The 21746-nt window shown below is 35.1% G+C and overlaps 1 protein-coding gene across 1 annotated transcript in view; it reads right to left on the reverse strand.

Moving 5' to 3' along the window:
• Positions 1-21746, reverse strand: part of PKHD1L1 (PKHD1 like 1) — a 134044-nt gene that overhangs the window by 59740 nt on the left and 52558 nt on the right. Inside the window, exons 26-42 of the mRNA XM_010985141.3 lie at positions 20715-20837; positions 19907-20012; positions 17044-17154; positions 15797-15964; positions 14692-14813; positions 13205-13337; positions 12527-12722; positions 10796-10938; positions 10292-10396; positions 9209-9397; positions 8274-8444; positions 7535-7761; positions 5810-6794; positions 3642-3890; positions 2789-2938; positions 1175-1349; positions 84-240 (exon numbers count right to left, since the gene is read on the reverse strand). Coding sequence (XP_010983443.3) covers positions 84-240; positions 1175-1349; positions 2789-2938; positions 3642-3890; positions 5810-6794; positions 7535-7761; positions 8274-8444; positions 9209-9397; positions 10292-10396; positions 10796-10938; positions 12527-12722; positions 13205-13337; positions 14692-14813; positions 15797-15964; positions 17044-17154; positions 19907-20012; positions 20715-20837 — 3510 coding nt within the window. The remainder of the gene's footprint in view (positions 1-83; positions 241-1174; positions 1350-2788; positions 2939-3641; positions 3891-5809; positions 6795-7534; positions 7762-8273; positions 8445-9208; positions 9398-10291; positions 10397-10795; positions 10939-12526; positions 12723-13204; positions 13338-14691; positions 14814-15796; positions 15965-17043; positions 17155-19906; positions 20013-20714; positions 20838-21746) is intronic.

Genomic DNA, 21746 nt, shown 5'->3' on the forward strand with positions numbered 1-21746 from the left:
AAAAAGTCCATTACCAACTACTTCACCTCCCGTAATGCGAATCTGTCTATCGCTGAGACTGTTCTAGCCCACAGCACCATTACCAGTTTGGCCACGCCGATGCCTCTGATGCTGACACGCACTGAAGCCCACCCTGAAGGAGAGTGGGCGTTTGTCGTGCAGATGAGATACGTCTTGTTGGAATACTCAACATCACATCTGGCTTCAGCTATAGTGACAAGAACATCCTGAATATTTTCACTGGAAAGTAGAAAGGGGGAACACAAAACATTGATGATTTTCTCAAATTTCTAGGGCACACAGTCAAACCCTCTTCATATGCATTACTGTAAAAACAATGCTCCTACCCAATGTGCATCAAAGTGCAGATTGACACTTTTTTCAGTAGTAAAACTTCAAAATATTTTTTGAGAAAAAAGTAAACAAAAAGATGGAGAGGTCAGGAAATAAAACTGTAGAAACTAGCAAGTATCGTAGTGTTGGAGGAAAACTGCTTGTGTCCAAATTATTGAGAGATTCTATGTTGGACTCCAAACAGGCATCTTTGTAAGAGACTCTCAGTGTTCATTACGTCTACGTGACACTTTCACCACATTCACAGACTTTGAAACTGAATCTTGTAAAACTGCCATCCAAGGTAGTTAAAAGTACTTGAGGAATTAAAACTGCTTGCTATGATTTAGATGATCTGGGGTTTTAAAGTCAGCCTTATCCACTTGAAGGATAATTATAGTGCAAAATAATGAGTATGTTTAGGAAAAAGGAATCTAACAAGTTACAATGAAATGGACCAGGTGCCTGAAGAGGTGTTTCATTGACCCAATGAAGCAGTTGATGGCTGCAGATGTGACATTGGGCAAAACATATCCAGAAGGTGATTTATGCTTGTGAGGCTACTTCCTGGGATCTGGAGAAAGTTATGTAGCTTCTCTAATGTTAGTCTTCTAATCACAAAATGGGATTGAAAAATATCTAAGAAGGTAAGGCAGGAAGTTTCTATGAGGTAGGAAGGTCCCTGACACAGACTGTGTAGTCAGTAAAGATAGGTGGCTTTTGAGCAGATGGGCACACATTCCACGACCACGCTCAGACACTGTTCTGGCACACGGGAGAGCACGCACAACAGCTGGAGTCCGGAAACAGGCACTGATGTATGTGCACGTGAGGACAGGACCTGAAGCCCGCTCCCAGGACTGTGAGTCTGGTGCCTCCTGCTGTACTGCCTCTCTGGGGAGCGATTTTGGTGATGAGTGGAGTCAGCGACATGGTGTAGGTAAAAGGAGTTGTGGACCGAGACAAATTCTTCCCGTGGACCACACTCACTTCACAGCGCTGCTCAGGTCCCCCGCCTACGATACAAGGATCAGATGAGTCCAGTTCTGCCATCAGGCCCTTACTCATTTCCAAAACCCCCAAACATTTTCAATACCATCTTCCTTTGCCCAAAGTCATTTTCACAGGCTATACGTGAAATAATAAAGATCTCCAGTTGTAGCCAAAAATATCACAAAGTTCATGCACATTATCAGCAGGGGAAAGACCCTTAGACCCTCCTTCGGAGCCTCTTACTACAGACAATTCTACAAACCTGTCTATCTGGTCTTCCAGTCCAAGAGGAGTCGACATTGCAAATTAGAGAGGAAGGAAGGAAGAAGAGCTAAGCGCAGGCACGCTGATGACGGCCAAGAGGGACAGCTGAAAGCAAGGCAAGAGACAGAAAAACTGCAAACTCAATACAAAAACGCTGAGAAAAGAAGCAGAACTAGTATTAAGACAAATGACCTGAAAACCTTAACAAATCTTGACAGCACTGCTGCATTTAAAAAAATAAATCAGGATATGAACTCTGATGTTGAAATGGTAAATAGCACAGTCAGAGAAATGTTACATTTTCTTCAATATTCTTTATTTAAGAAATCAGAAGAAGCACTTAGAAAAGCTTCAACAAACTTCATTAATGTTTTAAAAAATATTTGCTCATAAACTATGTCCTTTATTCATCTATATTATTCTTTTTGGTTCTTCTTAAATTTTGTTATATAATTAAAATTTGTAGGGTACTTGAAGTACCGGATATTTAAATTTCACAATAACCCACTGAATTAGGGTTACTCTTATCTCCATTTGATAAATGGACAAACTGAAACAGAGAGGAACTAAGTTATTTAGCTGAGGTGACAGTTAGTGGCAAAACAAATTCAGGGGATCCTCAGGGCCCAGGCTCTTGACCACTAAATAAAAATAAATAAGAGTGATAATAATAGCAACTCACATAGCATGCTTCAGATATCATTCTATCCATTTTACATACATTAACTTATTAAATCTCACAATAATCCTGTAAAGTAGGCTAATGTGATTATTTTCATTTTACAGATGAGGAAACTAAGGCACAGAGAGGTTGAATAACTTGCCCAAAGACACACCCTGGGGTTGAATCTTGGCCACGCATTCCAGCATCCACACTCATAACCACTGTACTATCCTATCTTTAAGGAAAAGCTAATCCTCCCATGGGAGCTAAAAACATGTCATCCATGTGGCATGCTCAGTTTATGTGATAAACTGAAAAGCTGCAATTTACTCCAAATAATTCCATCTAACCCAAATGTTATGAATCTTGGAAAACATACAAACCTAGAAACAAAAATTCTGAAGAAGTTGCTTAAAATCAGGAAAGCCATAAAGGTGGTTCAGTTGTTGCAAAGAACACGAAAACTTGAAAAACTGATCTCCATAAAATTAAACGGTTCTCAAAGACTGTCATTCTTTTTTCCTGATTACTTACCATCATTGGGTGGAATTTCACATAATAATGTTGTAGAATTAGATGCAAGTCTGTCAACAGCACATTTTGAGCCACACACTAATATAACTGAATTTTGTGGATTAAACCCAGTGCCTGTCACAGTCATGGTTTGACCACCACCGAAGCTCCCTAGTGAAGACATACAAAAGGGACAAAGTCAATGAAAAGAAAACCTCTTTCATACACATATTTAACTTTATTTCAAAACCTGAAATGGAAGTAAATTACATTAAATGAAAAAATTCTTACAACTGAAATTATTTATATTAGTGCAACAGAATCTCTTTTGATTGTAGTTTTTTTAAATCTTCCACTGAGTAAATGTCACATCCAGTCATTTATTTAAACTACTTCTAAGAACTAAAATTTTATTGAAAAGAAATGTCACAAAGAATTTCAGAGGAGTCAAAACATAAACATATAATTACTATTTTAATTAAAAGTACATAGGTTATACTTTCTTAAGGTTTTTAACCAATAAAATAATTTTCAAATAGGAAAAAATATTTATGTAGACATAATTACAGGCCAGTGATGTCTAAACATGATTTTTAAAAAGCTTTCCACATATAACCTGGACATTTCAACAAGATTAAATTTTAAAGAAATTATATAGCACTAAAAGAAATACAGGCATTAAACAAATATTTTGAAATGGTTAATTGATACCCTTACATGCTTGCTTATTTGATGTATAAACAAAAACATTTTAATGTGTTATAGAAGCTACAACTTTTAGCAGGGTTTGAAGAATATGGTTTTTTTTCCCCTTAAGTAAGTGTTTACTGAAACAATATAAAATATTTCCAGGTTCTGGCACATTTGTGAGTACCTTGGCTTGGATGAATATTCTGAGTAGAGAGTGGGTACTCAAATACAACTGTGGACACAGCAGAGCCTTTTGTCTTATGATGCATCATAACAGGAAAAGTGCCACCAGCATGATCTCCAGTGATGCACTGCAACACAGTATCATTGACCATGGTCACATTACACTGGATGTTATCTATCGCCACTGAAATTTCAAAGATATCGGTACCAAAATTAGATCCAGTGATCTGAATTTCAGTCCCTGGTGGACCTTAAAAAAAAAAAAAAAAGCAGACAATATAAATATATCTAAATTCCAAGACTTACACTTGCATTTAAAGATACACCTATTGACTTCCCTAAGCAAAGTAATATCCAGTACTTTAAAACTAATATAAATATCAACATTACATGTTGTGTCATATACATTTTGGCTATAATTTCACTGCAGTCTATGATATAATAACTATAAGATATTTATCTCAATGTTCATTATTTTTCAGCAGGTCTCTCCATCCTACTGAGTTGTAAATTACTAATAATTCAGGCTACTGGAAAAGAGAGAAGAAAGATCCAGAGCTGAAGAATGTGAATGCCTGAGCAGGGGTGGTGGGTTAGAGTCCTTTTGGGATGGAGCTTACTTTTTGAAACTTTTGGTACTTTCCTGATATTTGCAACTTTTCTGAAGAATGGACTATTCTTCTTAATTCAAATATTTTCAAAGTGTATGACTTGATAAAGAAATTATGATATATAAATAATCAGGTGTAAGATAGTAAAATACAGAAATATGGAATTAATTTAATGACTTATAGACATGTTAATGGTAATGCCTTGAATAGATGTACACAGAATAAAGTATTTCAGTCTTCTTTTCCTTCCTTCTTTTAGAAACACATACTGAGGCCATTACACACATGGAATTTTTCATGGTCATCCAAATGCATACATACACACCTACATAGTAATTGAATAGATATTAATCAACATAACTTGTTACAAATGCAGAGTCACCAAGCAGTAGTTTGCTTTTAGTTCAAGTAGTAATAGTAAAAATAACCATATAATTGACCATAGTAAGGATCACCGAAGTATAACTTGTCATTTTAAAGACCACAGATATTAATGTGATCTTTCATGTTAGGAATAGCTTTAAGATACAAGGTACAAAAATATTTGGGGGTCTTAAATTTTTATTCTTGTCTGGCATTTTCACCTTTCATAGGAAAAGTGTTGTTCTAAGTGTAAGAGAGCCTCATCTGTTCAGTAAATAAAACAGCTCAGTTCTCACTTGTCTACAAGTCTCTTCTATCTTCAGATTGTTTTGAAAGGTACATTCAAAGAGAGTGATGAGACAGAAATAGTTCACTGGAAATAAGGAACATATCTAGTTCTTCATTTGCAAAGATTACAAATACATGAGGGGAAAGTATGCCATTGCTATGGTAAATATTTGCTTTTCAAAAACTCTAAATGGGAAAATTTGATGTCTAAAAGAAAATTTCAAGGTGTCAAGGTAATGTTCTCAGCCATAACACTGCAGCAGCCTCTCCAGAGTTCATTACATAGATGATAAGCATTCCAGCAGCTTCAAGATGATCAGCAAAGCATAGTGACAAAGAATCAAGAAGACATTTCAATCTATTCTTAGCTTAGAAAAGTAAGTCATGCTAAATAATTAAGTAAATCCTATTTTATAATAATATTTTTTCCATCTTAATGGGCCAATTTCCCCCTTAAAAAGACTTCTGTTGTATTAATAAATTAGTAATCAATTGTAGTTTCATGGAAACAAGATATTCTAAAAGATTCTCAATATTAGAAAGATCAACTACTTGTCGATTTTAACAGGTATTTCCTGTTCCATATTAACATTAATGTCATAGATTAATAACCAACTCTAGTCCATAGATAGCCATCTATTTCTTCCTTATTTTGATATCTGGGTAAAGTTAATGGGGATTTTGTTTCAAAATAGAAGTGAGAACTTGACTAAAAATTTTATCCCAACAATGTGAAAAATAATTGCAAAACAGAGACAACAAAGAACTTAAATCTCATGTATTGGTTAAGAGGGACTGTCTAAAATCACATCCTGATAATGATTCGCAAACATAATTCCAATTCTGTGCTAATAAATATTACCGATAATATGGTATCAAGACAACAAGCAGGCAGGTATCGGAGTACCTGTACTTGGGACAATTCCTCTGAGAAGTGGAGTATCTTCCAAGGCATACGTAAATGACAGAGGTGGGTAAGCGACTGCGTTGACAGAGATCTTCACACTGACCGTCCCAGCTGTCCCTGCTGGGGTGCGGCAGCAGACTTCACTGGAACTGACAGAAATAATTTGACAAGGTTCATCCCCAACAGTGACTGTGGTGTTGCCTGGATAGAAGCCGTTTCCTGTGATCACCAGAGTAGTTCCACCTCCAATGCTTCCAGAAGCTGGTGTGACAGATGCTACTGCGGGGCTGTGGACAGTGAGGTTTCCCAGAGCCAAGCCCTTCGTTCCCACCACAACACTAAGAGAATAAAGCCCAGCTGGAAGAGGAGTCACAAGGACAGTGATGTTGTTTTCATTAACATCGATTGCTCTGAACTGTTGGTTTCCAATGAAAACAGAAATGTCCTCCAAGAGAGCACCAAAACCTTCTCCTTCAATAAGAACTTGTGCAGACCCTGTGATGGAGTATGGGGAGACTCTTGTTATAGAAGGAGTGATGCTTTCTAAATACGAAAAGCTGCAGTTCCCCTGGCACTGGGCAGGCACTCCGTGGATCAGAAGACTGACTTTCACAAGCTGCTGGGGGGCAGGAGATGTTTCACATTCAATGGCTGTGTAATTCACCGACAGAATGCTACATGGAGAATGACCCATAAGGACTCGTACACCTGCAGAAGGACCTGCAAATCCAGAGCCTTTTACGGTCACTTTTGTCATTCCTGTAGTTGACCCTGCATTTGGTAACACCATGTCGATGTTTGGCAAAAGTACAAACCGTCTATCAAATTCATTAGACAGTGTGTTGATGGCAGTGCCCAGGTTGTAGACAGTTAATCTGACAATTTCCCTGATGCCAACAACCATTGAGTTTTGAGAGTCAATGTGACACACAATGAAATTGTTACTACTTTCTTCTACAACACAGGGATAGCTACCAATTGTAACCTGAAAGCAAAATGAATATGAAAACAAGTCAATATGTTACTCTAGTATGAACTTAAATTTTGTATTAGCAACAACTAAATTTAAGGAATTGATCATGTGCAAACTTTTTATTCATAAAATTAATTTAGGGGGCTGACTAAGGCAAATCTTGGGTTAATCTTAAAACTAAATTATGATCATACATGAATGTTCATGGCTACATTACTCGTAATAGCCCAAAAGGTGAAAACAACCATATGTTCATGAATTAATGAATAGATAAATAAAATGTATACACCATACAATGGAACAGTATTCAGCCACAAAAAGAACTGAAGTACTGATACACTGTACATCATGAATGAACCCTGAAAACATTATGTTTAGTGAATAAAGCTGGTCACAAATGACCACATATTGTATGATTCTATTTATAAGAATAACCACAGGAGGAAATACACAGAGACAAAAAGATTAGTGTTTGTCTGGGGCTGGGAGATATGGAGGGGTTGGAGGTAATGTCTAAGGATTGTGGAGTCCTTTGTGGGATAAGGAAAATGTTCTAAAATTGTGCTGATGGATGTACAACACTGTGACTATACTGTAAGTTTTTGAATTGTGCACTTTACATGGGTGAATTGTACAGGATGTGACATATCACAATAAAGTTGTTGTAAATTAAATTACAAGGTTGTGAGTGAAACATCTTTCTTCTCTTTCACTGACTATATACAAGTAAAAGGATCTTTATATATTCTTACCTTATTAGCACATGTGAGATTACTGAAGCCATGTCCAGTAATTGTTATCAACTCATTTACTGTTCCAGTGGATGGACTAATGTTACTTATAGATGGTGAAAAACAACTTGAAAGCTCAAAGAGCAATCTATTGGAATTTTTAACCTCAGTATTGTTCAGGCCACACAGGGGTTCTGTTGCTAGGCAGCCTGCCACAGAGCTTCCCAAGTGCAAATTCACGGGTCCTCCTTTAGACAAAAGAAACGCCTGTAAGTCATGTATTATTTTCTAAAACAAGAATTGTATTCAGACTGCATTACTCTATTTTGATGACAGTGGCTTAGGTACTGGTAAACTCCCTTGTTTTTAAATGACAAGAGGAGCCTCAGGCACAACAAAGTTAAAAGAAAGACCTGGACAAAGATGATACAGTAAAGACGGAACATAGAATTAATTTATTTTTCAATTTGTCTGAGGCCAGAACCCATGGGGAAAATAAAGCAATAACATCATCTCACATTTTAATACATTTTCTGGCACATGTGGAGTATCAGAACTTTTTCACGCTACATCTCATTTGAGGCTCACAAGGATTCTGGGAGACTGGCAGGGCAACATTAACATGATCCTTATTTTGTAGAATAAATTCCAGTCTCACAATAGTCTGGAACTACTCAAGTTTGTGTGCTAGTAAGAGACAGACTCAGTCATCTGCCTCCTACTACAGAAAAACCACATACTCCATATGTAACTTTCTTACCTGGAGCATACGTGGCTTCACTGCCACCCACAAACAGGTGCAGGGGAACGTGCCTGGTTTCAGCTGGTAAGACGTTAATGACTCCTTGGAGAAAAATGGATCGAGCCTCATCAACATACCCGCTGCTGTAATAATGGATTCCAGGTGAAGTAAATTGGTAAGAAAATGAACCTGCCATAAAATAAGACAGCACATAATAAATAGAAGCAGTTAACGCATCTTTGAAAAGGAACTTGAAATGATCAAACACATATGCAGATGACAGGTTTCTCATTTTTCACGTGTGTGATATTTCAACTGGAAGTAGTAAGGAAATGACTAAAAAATGGCTATGAAACAGCTGTCTTGTATATTGAAACTACATTCCAGGAAAACAATATCCAGCATTGATTTTTCTAGAAAGACCATGTTAAGTCTGGCATTACCTGCCAACTCTTAAAGAAAAACTCAGCGTACAATGAAAAATAAGCAATATTTAGTTTGTGTTCATGAGTAAAAAGTTCATACAGATACATGTGTAGAACAAAACAGGCAGTCTAAAAGGCACTGTCCTAGGAGAAATACTGATTTTAAAGCTGATTCCAATCAACAGAAGTTCACTACTTGCTACCATATGGCTATGATTAAAACACATATTCCAGTTTTCTTTGTATTTTACATGTTTTGATATATTTTTTCAATTGGTTGATTATCCCAGAATGAATGAAGATATTTCTGACATCAGAACTTATCTGATATATAGAAAACCTTGTTGACATTCATTTAGAATATTGCATAAATATGTTAATATTTTTACTATAATAAATGCCAACTAAACCATTTTGTTTCTTTGTATATACCATTTATGCAAAAGTATTTTAAATCTAAACAAAATTTCTTTTTATTATATCTAGGAAGAAGAAGCATGATGCAAAAGCGAAAAGGTGGAAACATACCCGTTGCAGATTTTTCTCTTCCATTTGTAAATCCTTTGCCATCATAAATTACACTTCCAGGACTGGAGACAGAGAAAACTCTATATCCTATTCCCCTAAGATACGGATGTGCTTGCCAATGCCACGTCACTGTGTCTCCCACAGACACATTCAAGACTGATGGTGACCAGGCATAACCTAATCCATGCACTGGGAGCAAGAATTGAGTCACATTTTTAAACAAAACAAGGAAAAGGAGTAAAAATTCTTAATAATTATCTTTGAAAATATTGCTTTTTTATACAGGCACTAGTGAAAAAACTTTTTAATTAACATTGCAACACTTTCATGTGCCTAATTAAAACACAAAACAAAAATAAACAGAAATAATGGAAAGTGAGATTAAGAGAAAATTAGGAAACTATAAACCACACAAACCAAAACTGATGACCGAGAGACAACTCGAAAACAATCAGAGCCAATATACAAGTGGTTCAGAAATATCACATGGAATATTTTTAAAAGCTATGATCAATTCTTTAAACAAAAATGTTCTCAGGCTTCAAGCATGCAAAAATCTATATAGTTTCAATTTTAATATTTATTTAGAAACCCACAACTGAAAACAAATTACAGTAATTAGGAGATTCTATACTGCAGTAAAACCAAGTAGCAATTCCTGAACTTGGTGTTTTTTATTTTTAAAAATTTTTTAGGGGGGCGGTAATTAGGTTTTCCTCCCTCCCACCCTCCCTTCCTTCCTTTCTGTCTTTGTCTTTCTTTCTTTCTGTCTTTCTTTCTATGGCTGAGGATTGAACCCAGGACCTCATGCATATTAAGCACACATTCTACCACTGAGCTATACCCTCCCCCGATGAACTTGGAAATTTAAAGCCTTGCCTTTTAGTCTCAAGTCTACCACTGATTCATTCTACATGTGGCCCCCTATGTCAAGGGGATAAATTCTAGACAAATTATTAACAAATTATAGAAGGAAATAACCATATTTATTCTCTGAATATTTTGAAGTATTACAAATAAAAATCAAATTAATTCCAAGTAATGTGCTTCCATTATTTACAACGTATAAATGCTGTCTGATACCTGAATCTTCCCCATCGTTGGTAATCCTGAATACATTCCCTGTTGAGTGAAGAATACATTTTATGACATTTTCTGATGATGATGTCACATTGCAAGGGAAGGACCCTAAACAGAATAAACACAGGGGAAAAACTCATTTTCTCAAATAGTTTGTGAAATACAGAGATGAAGCATAATGAGTCAACAGTCAAGGCCCGACAGCTCCACGTTACGTGGTAGGATCTTTGGTACTGTCTTCCTGATAGTAATCGTGTCTGAGTACTGATTAGTTCCAGAACAGAGACCTCCTCTTCTTAAAATACGCGTTAAATACAGTGATTATTCACTGAAACCAAAAGCAGCTATTTAGCTTCTCTTCGCCACCTAACCAAATACACCTAACCTTTCATAAGCTAATAGATAAAGCTTCCATGATTGAGAGTGTTTTTGTAATAAGTCAGCACCTATAGCACATCTTTTAAGATGAGAATGATGACAGCCTTCCTGTGAGGGTGAAACGCGTACCTAAGAGCACGGTGTTTTCAGCTGGGATTGTGCTGAAGCCCAAACCCATTATAGTGATTTCAGTTCCACCATATAACGAGCCTTTTTGTGGAAACATGTTGGTCACTTCCAAAATATATCGTATAGAAGCATTTAACTTGTCTCTGCAAAAGAAAAATTAAGTCATTTCAATGAGTTTTCCATGGAGTCATGCTGTTAAACTCATTAGAAAATGATTTATTTAAGAGGTAGTAAGCGAATATTTCATTAGTCATTACTATTTCAAACTAGAGAATATGATAATTAACATGACCTAAATTTAGTTGGATCGTATACATATATAACATTTCTTCCCCTAAATATGAAGATTAGATTTCTGAAAATCCCATGGCAGAAGAGTTTGAGATGGAAGATCTTAAAATATTATGGGAAAAATATGGTTATGGGAACTGAGGTCACAAGAAACAGATGAAATCCTTTAAAATATTTTATATATTCATTAGAATAAAACAAAAAGGCAGCAGTATCTATGAAAAAGAACAGTAGTGAAATTCCATATATTTAATATAAGTAATTAAAGTTTTGTGTATTAATTTGATTTATCTTCTATGTTTGTTGGAAACTTGTCATGATCCCCCTTCTCACTATTTCAACAAGAGGGTTTTAAATATATTCTGCTTAGTTACAGACAGGGTGTCTGCTAGGAAGCCATTGAAATGGACAACGCTTTTCTGCCCTGACATATAGTCTTGGTTTCTACATCTCAGCTCCCACCATAACTCAGACGAGTCTTTGTGTTAACTCTGATTTAACTTCCTCGTCATAACTGAATTGGTAGTTTTTGAACCACCACCCAAACACCCAGTTTTGTATGCTGTCAATTCTGCCCGTTAAATCATCAAGCCAAAGCACAAGCCAACAGTCTTCTGGTTCCCATGTGAGCTCTGCCCTGTGAATGTAGGAGGGGATGAGGTTTGTGTTTACTGTTGCTCGTCTGCCTCCACCTCCCATAGATTCTCCTGCAACAATCTCTCCTTCTACTCTGACATCAGTTTTACTTGCCTTTTTTAATCCCTCAATTCCAGTTTCCTCTTTTTCTAAGTATTCTACACCAGTAACTTCCTTCTGCCAGCACTAAAATTTTACCAGTTGACAAACAGCTTCAGGGAAGAAAATACTCAACGCCTACCTAAAGGGAAGTTAGAGCTAGAGGAGGATTCTCTCCATCCTCTGCTTAACCTGGCAGCTCTACTCATTTCTTGGCTTAGGGGTCACCTTTTCAGAGAACTCTTCTCAGTCCCTGAGGAAGAGTTAGCTTTCTCTATGATATGCTTTTGCAGCACCTGGGACCTCTTGTTCACAGATTTTTCCGCATTTATCATTAAGTTACTGATGTAATCTTCTGTTTGAAATCTGCCTCCCCAACAAAACTGCGGGCACCATTAAGGTGGGGAACATGTCCCTTTTATTCCCCACTGGCTCCGTATTTCCAGAATGAATGAAAATCATGTGACATATGCATAAGTCTAGTTCCGCAGAGAATCTTGCAATCTAATCTGAATGGTACTGACCTCAAACCTAAGCATCCTAATGCATTTTATGAGCTATTTTCAGAACCTTTTGCAAAAGGAATTGTAGAAAGGTGAAGAAAGCAACTGAAATATTATAAGGTTAATGACCATTTCTCTTCCTAACCCATACATTGGCACCACGTTCTCCATGACTTTATCAAGTTTATGGTTATTACCGTACCTTGTTGATGCAAAACCCCAGTTTCTGACTTCTACATAGATATCATGTTTTCCAGGAGACAACTTGGGCAAAAGGCACCTGACATCTGTGAAGTTCCAGTGAAGGACCTGGCAGGCTTTTCCTCCAACGTATACCTCCATGTTTTGTGTGAGTTCATTTTCAAAGTTATAACCCTTAATCGTTAAATTAACTTCTCCTATTATTTTAAAAGAAAAGTTATACAAAAAGAGTCAACTTCTTATGTAGTGTGAAATTTGAATATGAAGTAAATCAACTCATCTCCTATCTTTCATTGGATTTAGGAAATCCTAACACTTCCAGGGGTAAAAGAAAATCAACGAAAGAATTGATAGTTTCCGCATGAAGATAAAATTCATGTTTAATTGTTTAACAGAGAAAAAAAGATGACAAAGAACTTTTAAAAAAATATTTTTCCTTTTATTGCACATGTTCAAAGTGATATAATCCTTTGATTTACCTGGTAAAATAAATAGAACTTTTCATCCTTTGATTTACTTGGTATAATAAATGGACCAATTTATGGTTAAAAAAAGAAAATTTGTGACAGATTTTGCTTTAAGAAACGTAACTGCAGGAGAAAATGCTTCATAAGACTTTCTAGAAATGGTAAATAGATATATACATCTCAAATCCTAATCTTATTGAAGAATTTCTTACCCAGTGTTGTCCGTACTTTTGGACTAAAATCAATTATAACTGGAGTCTGTAAACAATTATAACTATAAGCATTCTTTGCCGTGGCTTCAAATCCACTGGTAATAACTGAAATATCAACTGCACCCTCAGTTCTCTGAAACAAGAGAAAAATAAAACAATTAAAAATTAAATGTTGTGATATAGAAATCCAATAAAAACAAATCAAATTATTCAAAATAAATTTCCAAAGATTTTTGTTTCAAAGTCATGAATCAGAATCAATTATCAAATATTTAGAAAGTTGTGGTGTCAAATGGAGGTTACATGATTGAATTCTTCAGACAAAGGTCTATGATGTATCGGTTTTGTAGGTGCATATAATCAACTTAAATGCATCTATATTACTGGATTCCCGAGGGCTCTGCAAAATAGTTCAGATGTTCTGGACAAGTGATTCTCTAGTTAATAAAGCCTACAATACTGAAAATTTTGGTTTTTTTGCTCTTAAAATAGGCTCAAGTGCAATTTTTATTCCTATTTATGGAAAAAGGACATTATTATATCTTTCGCTAACAGAGTTCCAGAATCCAAGACTAACACTTGGACCCCTAAGAAAAATATTTGGTGTTTTCACTGATAAACACTGAAATGTAACCTATACCATTCCCAATTAGGAAAATAGTTTTCCCCAGCCTCTAGTATTTACTTAATGCACACTCACTGTTTAAGTGAATGACACAATTCAACAAGTTTTAACTTACTGTACCCCCTAGAGTCTCATCTCCAACATTCAGTCCAACACATGTTCAAATTCACTTTTCCTACAATACATAATATTGACACTTAATCTGCTACATTTTTTAACATTAGTGACTGAATTCATCATCCTTTTGCACATAGTAAATAAAACAGAGTCTTAGTTTAAAGACAATTTTTAAAAATAAAGAACAATGATCAGTCCTAAAATGTAATATTCTATGGGAAACTTCACATTGTGTGTGTGATTTGTTAACATACAGCAACTTTAGCATACTTAAAATATATATTCCTATTAAAAAATCCAAAATGTCGAGATTTGCTTCCCTGAGTTTTTTAGACTATTCATTACTATCATATTTTTTTCATCCTTTGACTTTTTGGTCAACTCCTATTCATCATCATTCAGGCTCTGATAGAACATCAAGTTTTCCATAAAACTTTCTGACACCCTCTCCCCACTGTATTTTATCTTCACTTTGTATCTACTTCTATTATTCCAAATGGAACACACTGTGTAACATTGGTTTATATCTCTGCCCTCCTTAATGATGTTATGTATCTAGATTGTGGAGATGACATTTTGTATTCAGATCTTCACAGAAAGATTTGAAGAAATAATTGTTGAAAAGCATAACTGAAATTCTGTATTTGCTCAGTAAATATGGCATTTGTTTAACTCTTACTGAGATGTGCCTTAATTAATAAGATTTCAGACTTAGAAAAAAAAATGACTGTATAAGATGCCTTACTTTTGGTGTTCTGCAGGTTATCTTATTCAAATCTCCTTCAATTATATTGCATGTTTCATTTCCAACTAATACCTCTGAATTTTCATTAAAACCAAATCCAGATAGAGTCAGGAGAGTACCACCTTCATATGTAAAAAAACAAAAACAACACCACAAGAACAGATTAACTATATCAAGAAGGCTCTTTGGCAATAATGTATCTCATCATTCAAGAATTGTCTAATCAATCGAGATGTGATTAGATCAGCACATCTAATAGATGCAAATAGATCAAGCATGAGACTTGAGATGTATACAATCACCACCACACACCCCAGCCTGAGCTCTAGAGTCTGGAATTGTAGAGGGGCCGGGCTAAGTTGATTTAATGAAATAACATAAATTTGCAATTAACATTTGCAACTGCTATTTTCTATAGTGTCTTCTTCATCCTAAAGAGAAATTACACCATTTCTATTTACTTAACCAGTGGGAAATGATAGTGAATTAAGACTCTTACCAAATCCCAAACTTTAATACCTTGAAGTAAAAAGAAAATTAAGACAAAATTCCACAAAATAAAAATAATATAAAATAAAAACACAAAACACACCCAAAAGATCAAAGCCAAAGCATAAAATTCAAAATTAAGTATAGTCAAACAAACAAACAAAACCACAAAGGAAACGAAGTGGGACAGGAAAAACATGTTGTTTTCTTTCCATTTTCTGAGTCAGCCTCCCTTTCTCCGATTTGTTCCCGGAACTTTTTCTGGGTCAAGTAGCTCCACTGAGACTGTGGTTACAAATGGAGCAGCTGGTAAGCAGAATAATAACTAATAAATCTTATTTTGACATAATTGATGAGCTTATTATAGAAACATGTAATAATTGATGATACTAATTCAATAACCTAAGACGTAAGTATAAGCAGTCACCCTGACTTGTGCTTCATAAGAAACAAAAGAATTAGTCATCCATTGAATCACCATGCCTTCCAAAAGGGGAGTCTCCTTTGTTCTATATGAGGAAGCTTTGGGGTCCCCTCCCTTCCCCTTTCTAGAAACAGTCCAATAAAATGATGGTAATGTATGCAATTTTCTTTGTTTAGAGCAATTAACTATTACCTGCTAGGCTTCCAGAAGCAGGCAAGATGTGTGAGATCTGACTGTGATAAATGAAGCGGAATTCCTCCTCCTCCTCTACACTTCGTGCTAGTCCAACATCAGCTACAGACACAGCAACCGGGAAATGCCCAGCACTTCCATTCAGAACCTGGCACTTGATCTCATTGTCTTGTGATAAAACAAGAAGAAAATGGTCAGGGAGTGTTTCTGTGAGATAAAATTACTGAAGTTTTGTATTTGCAAATATAAAGAGTTGACTCCATTTTTATACTCCAAGAAACATATCTAAGGAAACCTGCTGAGATATTAATGGGAGGAACATCTTTACAAACTACCTGATGTTGTGAATCAGAAATCTGTAGAAAAGAGGAAGGTAAAATAATAATGAAAGCAGAGTAAACAATGTACTCCTGATTGCTAATGTCGCAAAATAAAGTTACTATGATAATAATTGTAAAATCCTAATCTATAAGACCATTTGTATCAATCATTCTAAAAATTTTGGTCCAATATATTGTTTGTCCCAAACTGAATAAAATAGTAGGTTTTATCAAGAAAGGTGATCAAAAACCAAATGAAGTGCACTTCATTTACGTGCACTTATGAAAAAGGTGCAATATTGACTGTTAGATCTCAAGAATGCATAGAAGATCTAAATTAAAAACAACTTAAATTATATGGAAGATGAATTTGCTTCTGTAATTTCAACTGATTCAAATTAAGGAAACTCCCTGGGATTATGAAAGAGAATTTTTATAGAAATAAATAATTATGGTCCTCACATTTTCATGAGTAGAAAATATTAATGATCTTTAAATTCTATGTTAATGGAGAGAGGTTCTGTTGGACAAGTCTGGGAATAAGGCTATGTCCTCTTGCTATGACTAATGTGACATTTTCAAAGCATGGGCAGAGGGGACCATGGAATACCAGAGCAGCAATTCATGTATTTTTGTGTCCCAGAAACACACCAAAGGAAAGATTTCATGTAATCAGTTTATGAAGAGAAAATGAAGAACAAAAATCAGCTCTTATAGGATAAAGACACTGTACAACAGTGAAAGAATTAGCCTGTGGTCATAACCAAAGATTAGGAAGATAAGGTATTTATCCAGAGAATTTTGCCAATTTCATGACCCCAAAGGTACTCTATAGGATAATCATTATTGTAACACTGCTCCTTGATTCTACTTTCTCTTAGAGAAAAACAATAAGACTAAAAGAATAATAATTTTAAAAGAACCTACCATTTACAGAAAGAAGAGAGCAACCTACTGGCCCAACTGAGACTGATACAGCTGAACTAGGAGAAAATCCAGAACCTGATATGGTTAGAATTGTGCTTTCTTCATAGGACCCTGCAAATGATAAATTTAAAAAACAATATTAAAATGACAGAACACAGAATCTGTTGTTATGAAATATAGATGTTTCTCAGAGAAAAATGAGCCTATCTTCTAAGATATAAACAATAAGCCTATAAGCAAGTGGGGGAAAAAGACACATTTAGCAATGGTACTTTTTCTCCATTGAATTACTGTGCATTGCTCCATGTTTTGAATCTGTGTGTTGAAAGAGATTAGTGGAAAGAATGATCTGATTCAAAGTATGGAATGATGTAAGGCAAGGAAAATTATTCTTACGACAAAAAATTTAAACAGACATCTCCTCCATGTGGTAACTTAGACTACGACAGAGCTGACAACACAAATTCATGAGAAAGGGATAAATTGTACAGTTAGTGTTGTGGACACTTTCCATTTGAAACAGAATAAGATTCCTTTATCTAGGGTAATACACATCCTAAAGTGCTTGGGATAGTCAAGGTTTACACCCACTATCCCAGCATATTATATTTAATGTTCTCCATTCATTCTTAAAGGTATCCAGATTTGGTCAATAAATGACATGGTCACCCTACATATGTAACATCACACACAACATAGATTCCACAAGAATTTAAGTAGCTAAGAAAGAAAAACAAAACTTCAAACTTTTAGAAGGAAACATAATCAAATATCTTCGTAACTTTAATGTAAAGATGGATATCTTAAATAAGATACAGAAGCCATGGTTAACCATAAAGGAAAAGATACATAAAATAAACTAGTAATTTAAATGCTTCCATGGACAAGATACAAAAGCAAATCATAATGATACACTGGGAGAAGACATGTGCAAAGGATTGGCGAGCATAATATAAACACACAGTACAAGTCAATAGAAAAAAGACAATCTGATAAAGGGATAAAGGATGCTGACAAGCAATTTGCAGAAGAAAAAATAATCTAAATGTCCCAAAAACATAAGAGAAGATGTTTCTGTGCATTACAAATCAGGGAATAGACAGCATTAAAACAATGATGAGGTAAATTTTTTCACTCATCAAGTTGACCGAAATTAGGAAGCTGTATCAAGTACTGGTGAAGATAACGAGTATGATGCTCTCATACCTGCTGGAAGCATAGACACTCTGAGAAGCAATTTGGTCATCTAATAAACTGAATACACATAAATTCAATTAATAACCAGCATTTCCACACCTGGGTATAAACCCTAAAGAAGCCCTAGGATATATGTAATAGGAGATTTGTACAAGAAAGCTGAATACAGTCATGTGTAAGCAATCTAAATGTCCATCAACAGAGGAACAAATAAACTGATATATCCATGAAGTATTTTAAAGTCATGAATTAGATGTGCATAAAACCGTATAAATATTTCTCAAAACAAATGCTGAATGACAAAAGTAAGTTGTAAATAATATTTACAATGCAATGGTTCATTTGTAAATTTTTTAAAAACTGGCAAAATTACCATATGTGTGTTACATACAAAAGGTATTAAAAATGACATGGAAGAAAACAGACAAAATTAATTATTATGATTGCCTCTGGGGAAGTTTGCAGGGGACTAGCACTGAGCATGGTGCTTAGAGAGAATTACAGCTGCTCCTATAATATTTTATTTCTGAAATTGATGATTGAATTAAATATGACAAAGCGTTAACAGCTGTTAAATTTTCAGTGAGGAGAATATGGGTGTTTTTTATAGCATTATTTAAACTTACTTTTTCCTTATTTTCACATTTACCAAAATGTGACAAAAGGCAATTCAGGCTGTTAATTATTTTGAGTAAGAAATATTTTTTAAGGAAGTGCATATAAAAGTGGAAATCCATTACAAAATACAAGGATGGATTCAAAAATAAGAATACCAAAGGACCAAAACCAAATTAAAGTTCATCAAATCCTTATTCTTGAGAGTTCTGAAGTTTTTACAATAACAATACAAACTCTGGGATAATTCATGTTATCCCCAAATTGGTATCATTTCTGTAAAAAAGTCTGAAGAATATATTATTTCAACACAATGACATGCTATTTTAGAGACTTCAATGTGTGTGGGTTTTTTTCTTTCTCTCTCTTTTTTTTTTTTTTTTTGTGCTGATATATAGTTAGCAGGTGAATTTTCCTCCTAGCCACCAAGACTAAATATGTGATTATAGTACCTGAGCTTATCTCTTTGACTGCAAAAAAACCACCCCTTAACAATCCTTAGTCATACTGTTTATTTCAATCTTTGTTAAGTTCAGACATAAAGGTAATCATGTTTTTTAAAGCAATCACATAGTAGGAAGATATTTTATGATGTGTCCCTCTAGACTGAGTTCTTGGCAATAATTTCTCTATCTCTTATGCTCATATCTAGGACTTTATTTTCTTTTACTGAACAGCAGCTGTCTTGTTACCAGCCTTTGAGTACTATATCTCCTCGAAGAAGTGGTCTTATATGATAAAAGATTCCAGTTAATACTCTAGTTCGTAGAGTTTAACAAAAATGCCTCAGTATCAGAAATTTTAGGGACTGATTCTAACTTGATGAAACTAGAGAAGCAGGACTAGTGACTCCATCCTCAACAGCGATCTTTTTCCCCCAAAGATAATTAACGATCTTTCCATAGCTTTCTGATCTGATAGAGTTTTTCACTACTTAGAACAGTCTGCTTGTCTTAGTTGATGCCTTAGAATATAAAGAAATCATTATCTGAGTTTACGTTTTGCTAACTGTCTTCTACCCCATACTCCAAGTTAAAAAGCAAGAGATTACCTTGGGAGGGGCTTATGGCTGAAACTTGAGGTGTAGTTGTGGGATCCCAGGTAAACCCACAGTCACCTGAACATTTAGCTGGAATTTCATTGATGTAGACTTCAACCTTCAAATAAACCAACAAAGAGATAACAGGGGTAGCATAGTTAAATAGAATATGCAAAGGATTTAGAACAAGTGATGGAATTTTGCTTGTTTGTTCCTTTGTTTTCAAAAATTATCCTATTCCATTCATACTTTTTCTGTTTTGACACTTTATTCATTCATTCAGCAAATGTGTCCATTATCTATTAGGCACAATTATAAATGTATCAAGCACATTTGACAAAACAGACAACTTCCCTGCTGTAACTTAAATTATATTCTAGTGGAGGTAGGACAGAGAGTTACGTATCTCTATAAACTTAAAAAAAATTAAATGCATATTATGCTCTGGAGGTGATTAGTGCTATGAAGGAAAATAGAGTTGCTTTTGGAAAAGTCACCTAAACTCCATACACTTTAATCTCCTCATCAGTAAGTGGTAACATTAATAATTACTTTACAGAGTTACTAAAAAGATTAAATGAAATAATATATTTTGAAATAGTAACAGTAGTGCTTAAAAATCCATTCTTTTATCATAAGGAAGATAATTTTCACAAAAATCATAAAATAATGGTATTGAGTGAATCATATGTTAACATAAATAGTCACATGAAGATAATAAGGATTTCATCTCTCCTGTTTTGGCAGGTCTTTAACATATTACATGCTAGTTATACAGTTAAAATTACGTTAAACATCACAAGGAAGGTTTCAAAAATACCTGTGGCTGTTTGCTGGGTGTACGAAGTAGGTCTCCAAGTATGTGTCGTCTGAGTAAGCCACCTTCCTTTATCTTTGTAACTGTCATGTTAGCCTTCTCTCCAGAAATGTTAGAATCATTGATCTATTTTTAGACAAGATTATTTTACTAGAAAGGCCATGATAAATATAACCACACTAGTTTTTCTTTTTAAATTTAAGCATAGCTAAAAGTGAAAAGCCAAAGGATGAAAAAAAAATTCAAAACTATTTTAGTCACATTTTGAAAAAGAAGCCTCTTCAAAAATGATCATAACCTACCCAAGAAAAACATGACAACATCACTGGATTATCATTTACTGTATTAATTACAACTTAAATTAAATGACTAAAATTAACTTGAAGATTTAGAACAAAATATGCCTAAGAAACATGAATTTACTTAATTTGATTTTTTCAAAACAGTCTATGCTTTTTCTGAATATAACCATCTTGATAAATGATTGTTAAATAATTGAAAAATGTAGTCCTCTTTCCACCTGAGAGTCCATTTGTCCCCATTAGCATTTTTGGCCTCTGACTTGCTTTTTAATCCACTCATGGAATTCTATTTTCTGCCCGTGGTAAAAATGAAACCAAATCAGCTCAATGTGTATAATTTGAATATTCAAAATCACACTGCCAATCTGGTAGCCCTGTGAGGCATACATACATACGGTGGGTGGCACAGAGGCAGGAGCCTCAGGGCTGGGGCTGGGGGAGCCAAAGCGAGAGGAGCAGAAACAATGAAGGAGCAGAGGAGCCTGGTCAGGAGAGAGCGAAGGCTGCAGGCGGGCCAACACCAGCAGAGGTCCAAGGAGGAGATCAGTCACCAGAGCGGTTACAGTTGCAGAATTTTCTAATTCTACTATCAAATCACGTGCTTTCTTAAAATAACTCTCACATCTTTACGACATCCATACAGTCTATGTAGGGTACATTATATTCTGTTTATATTGTTTTTCTGGGTCTCCTCTCCCTCCATTGCCTTTTTTACCCCCATAAATGGTTTTAT

Source organism: Camelus dromedarius, chromosome 20, assembly GCF_036321535.1.
Source record: "Camelus dromedarius isolate mCamDro1 chromosome 20, mCamDro1.pat, whole genome shotgun sequence".
Classification (NCBI taxonomy): domain Eukaryota; kingdom Metazoa; phylum Chordata; class Mammalia; order Artiodactyla; family Camelidae; genus Camelus; species Camelus dromedarius.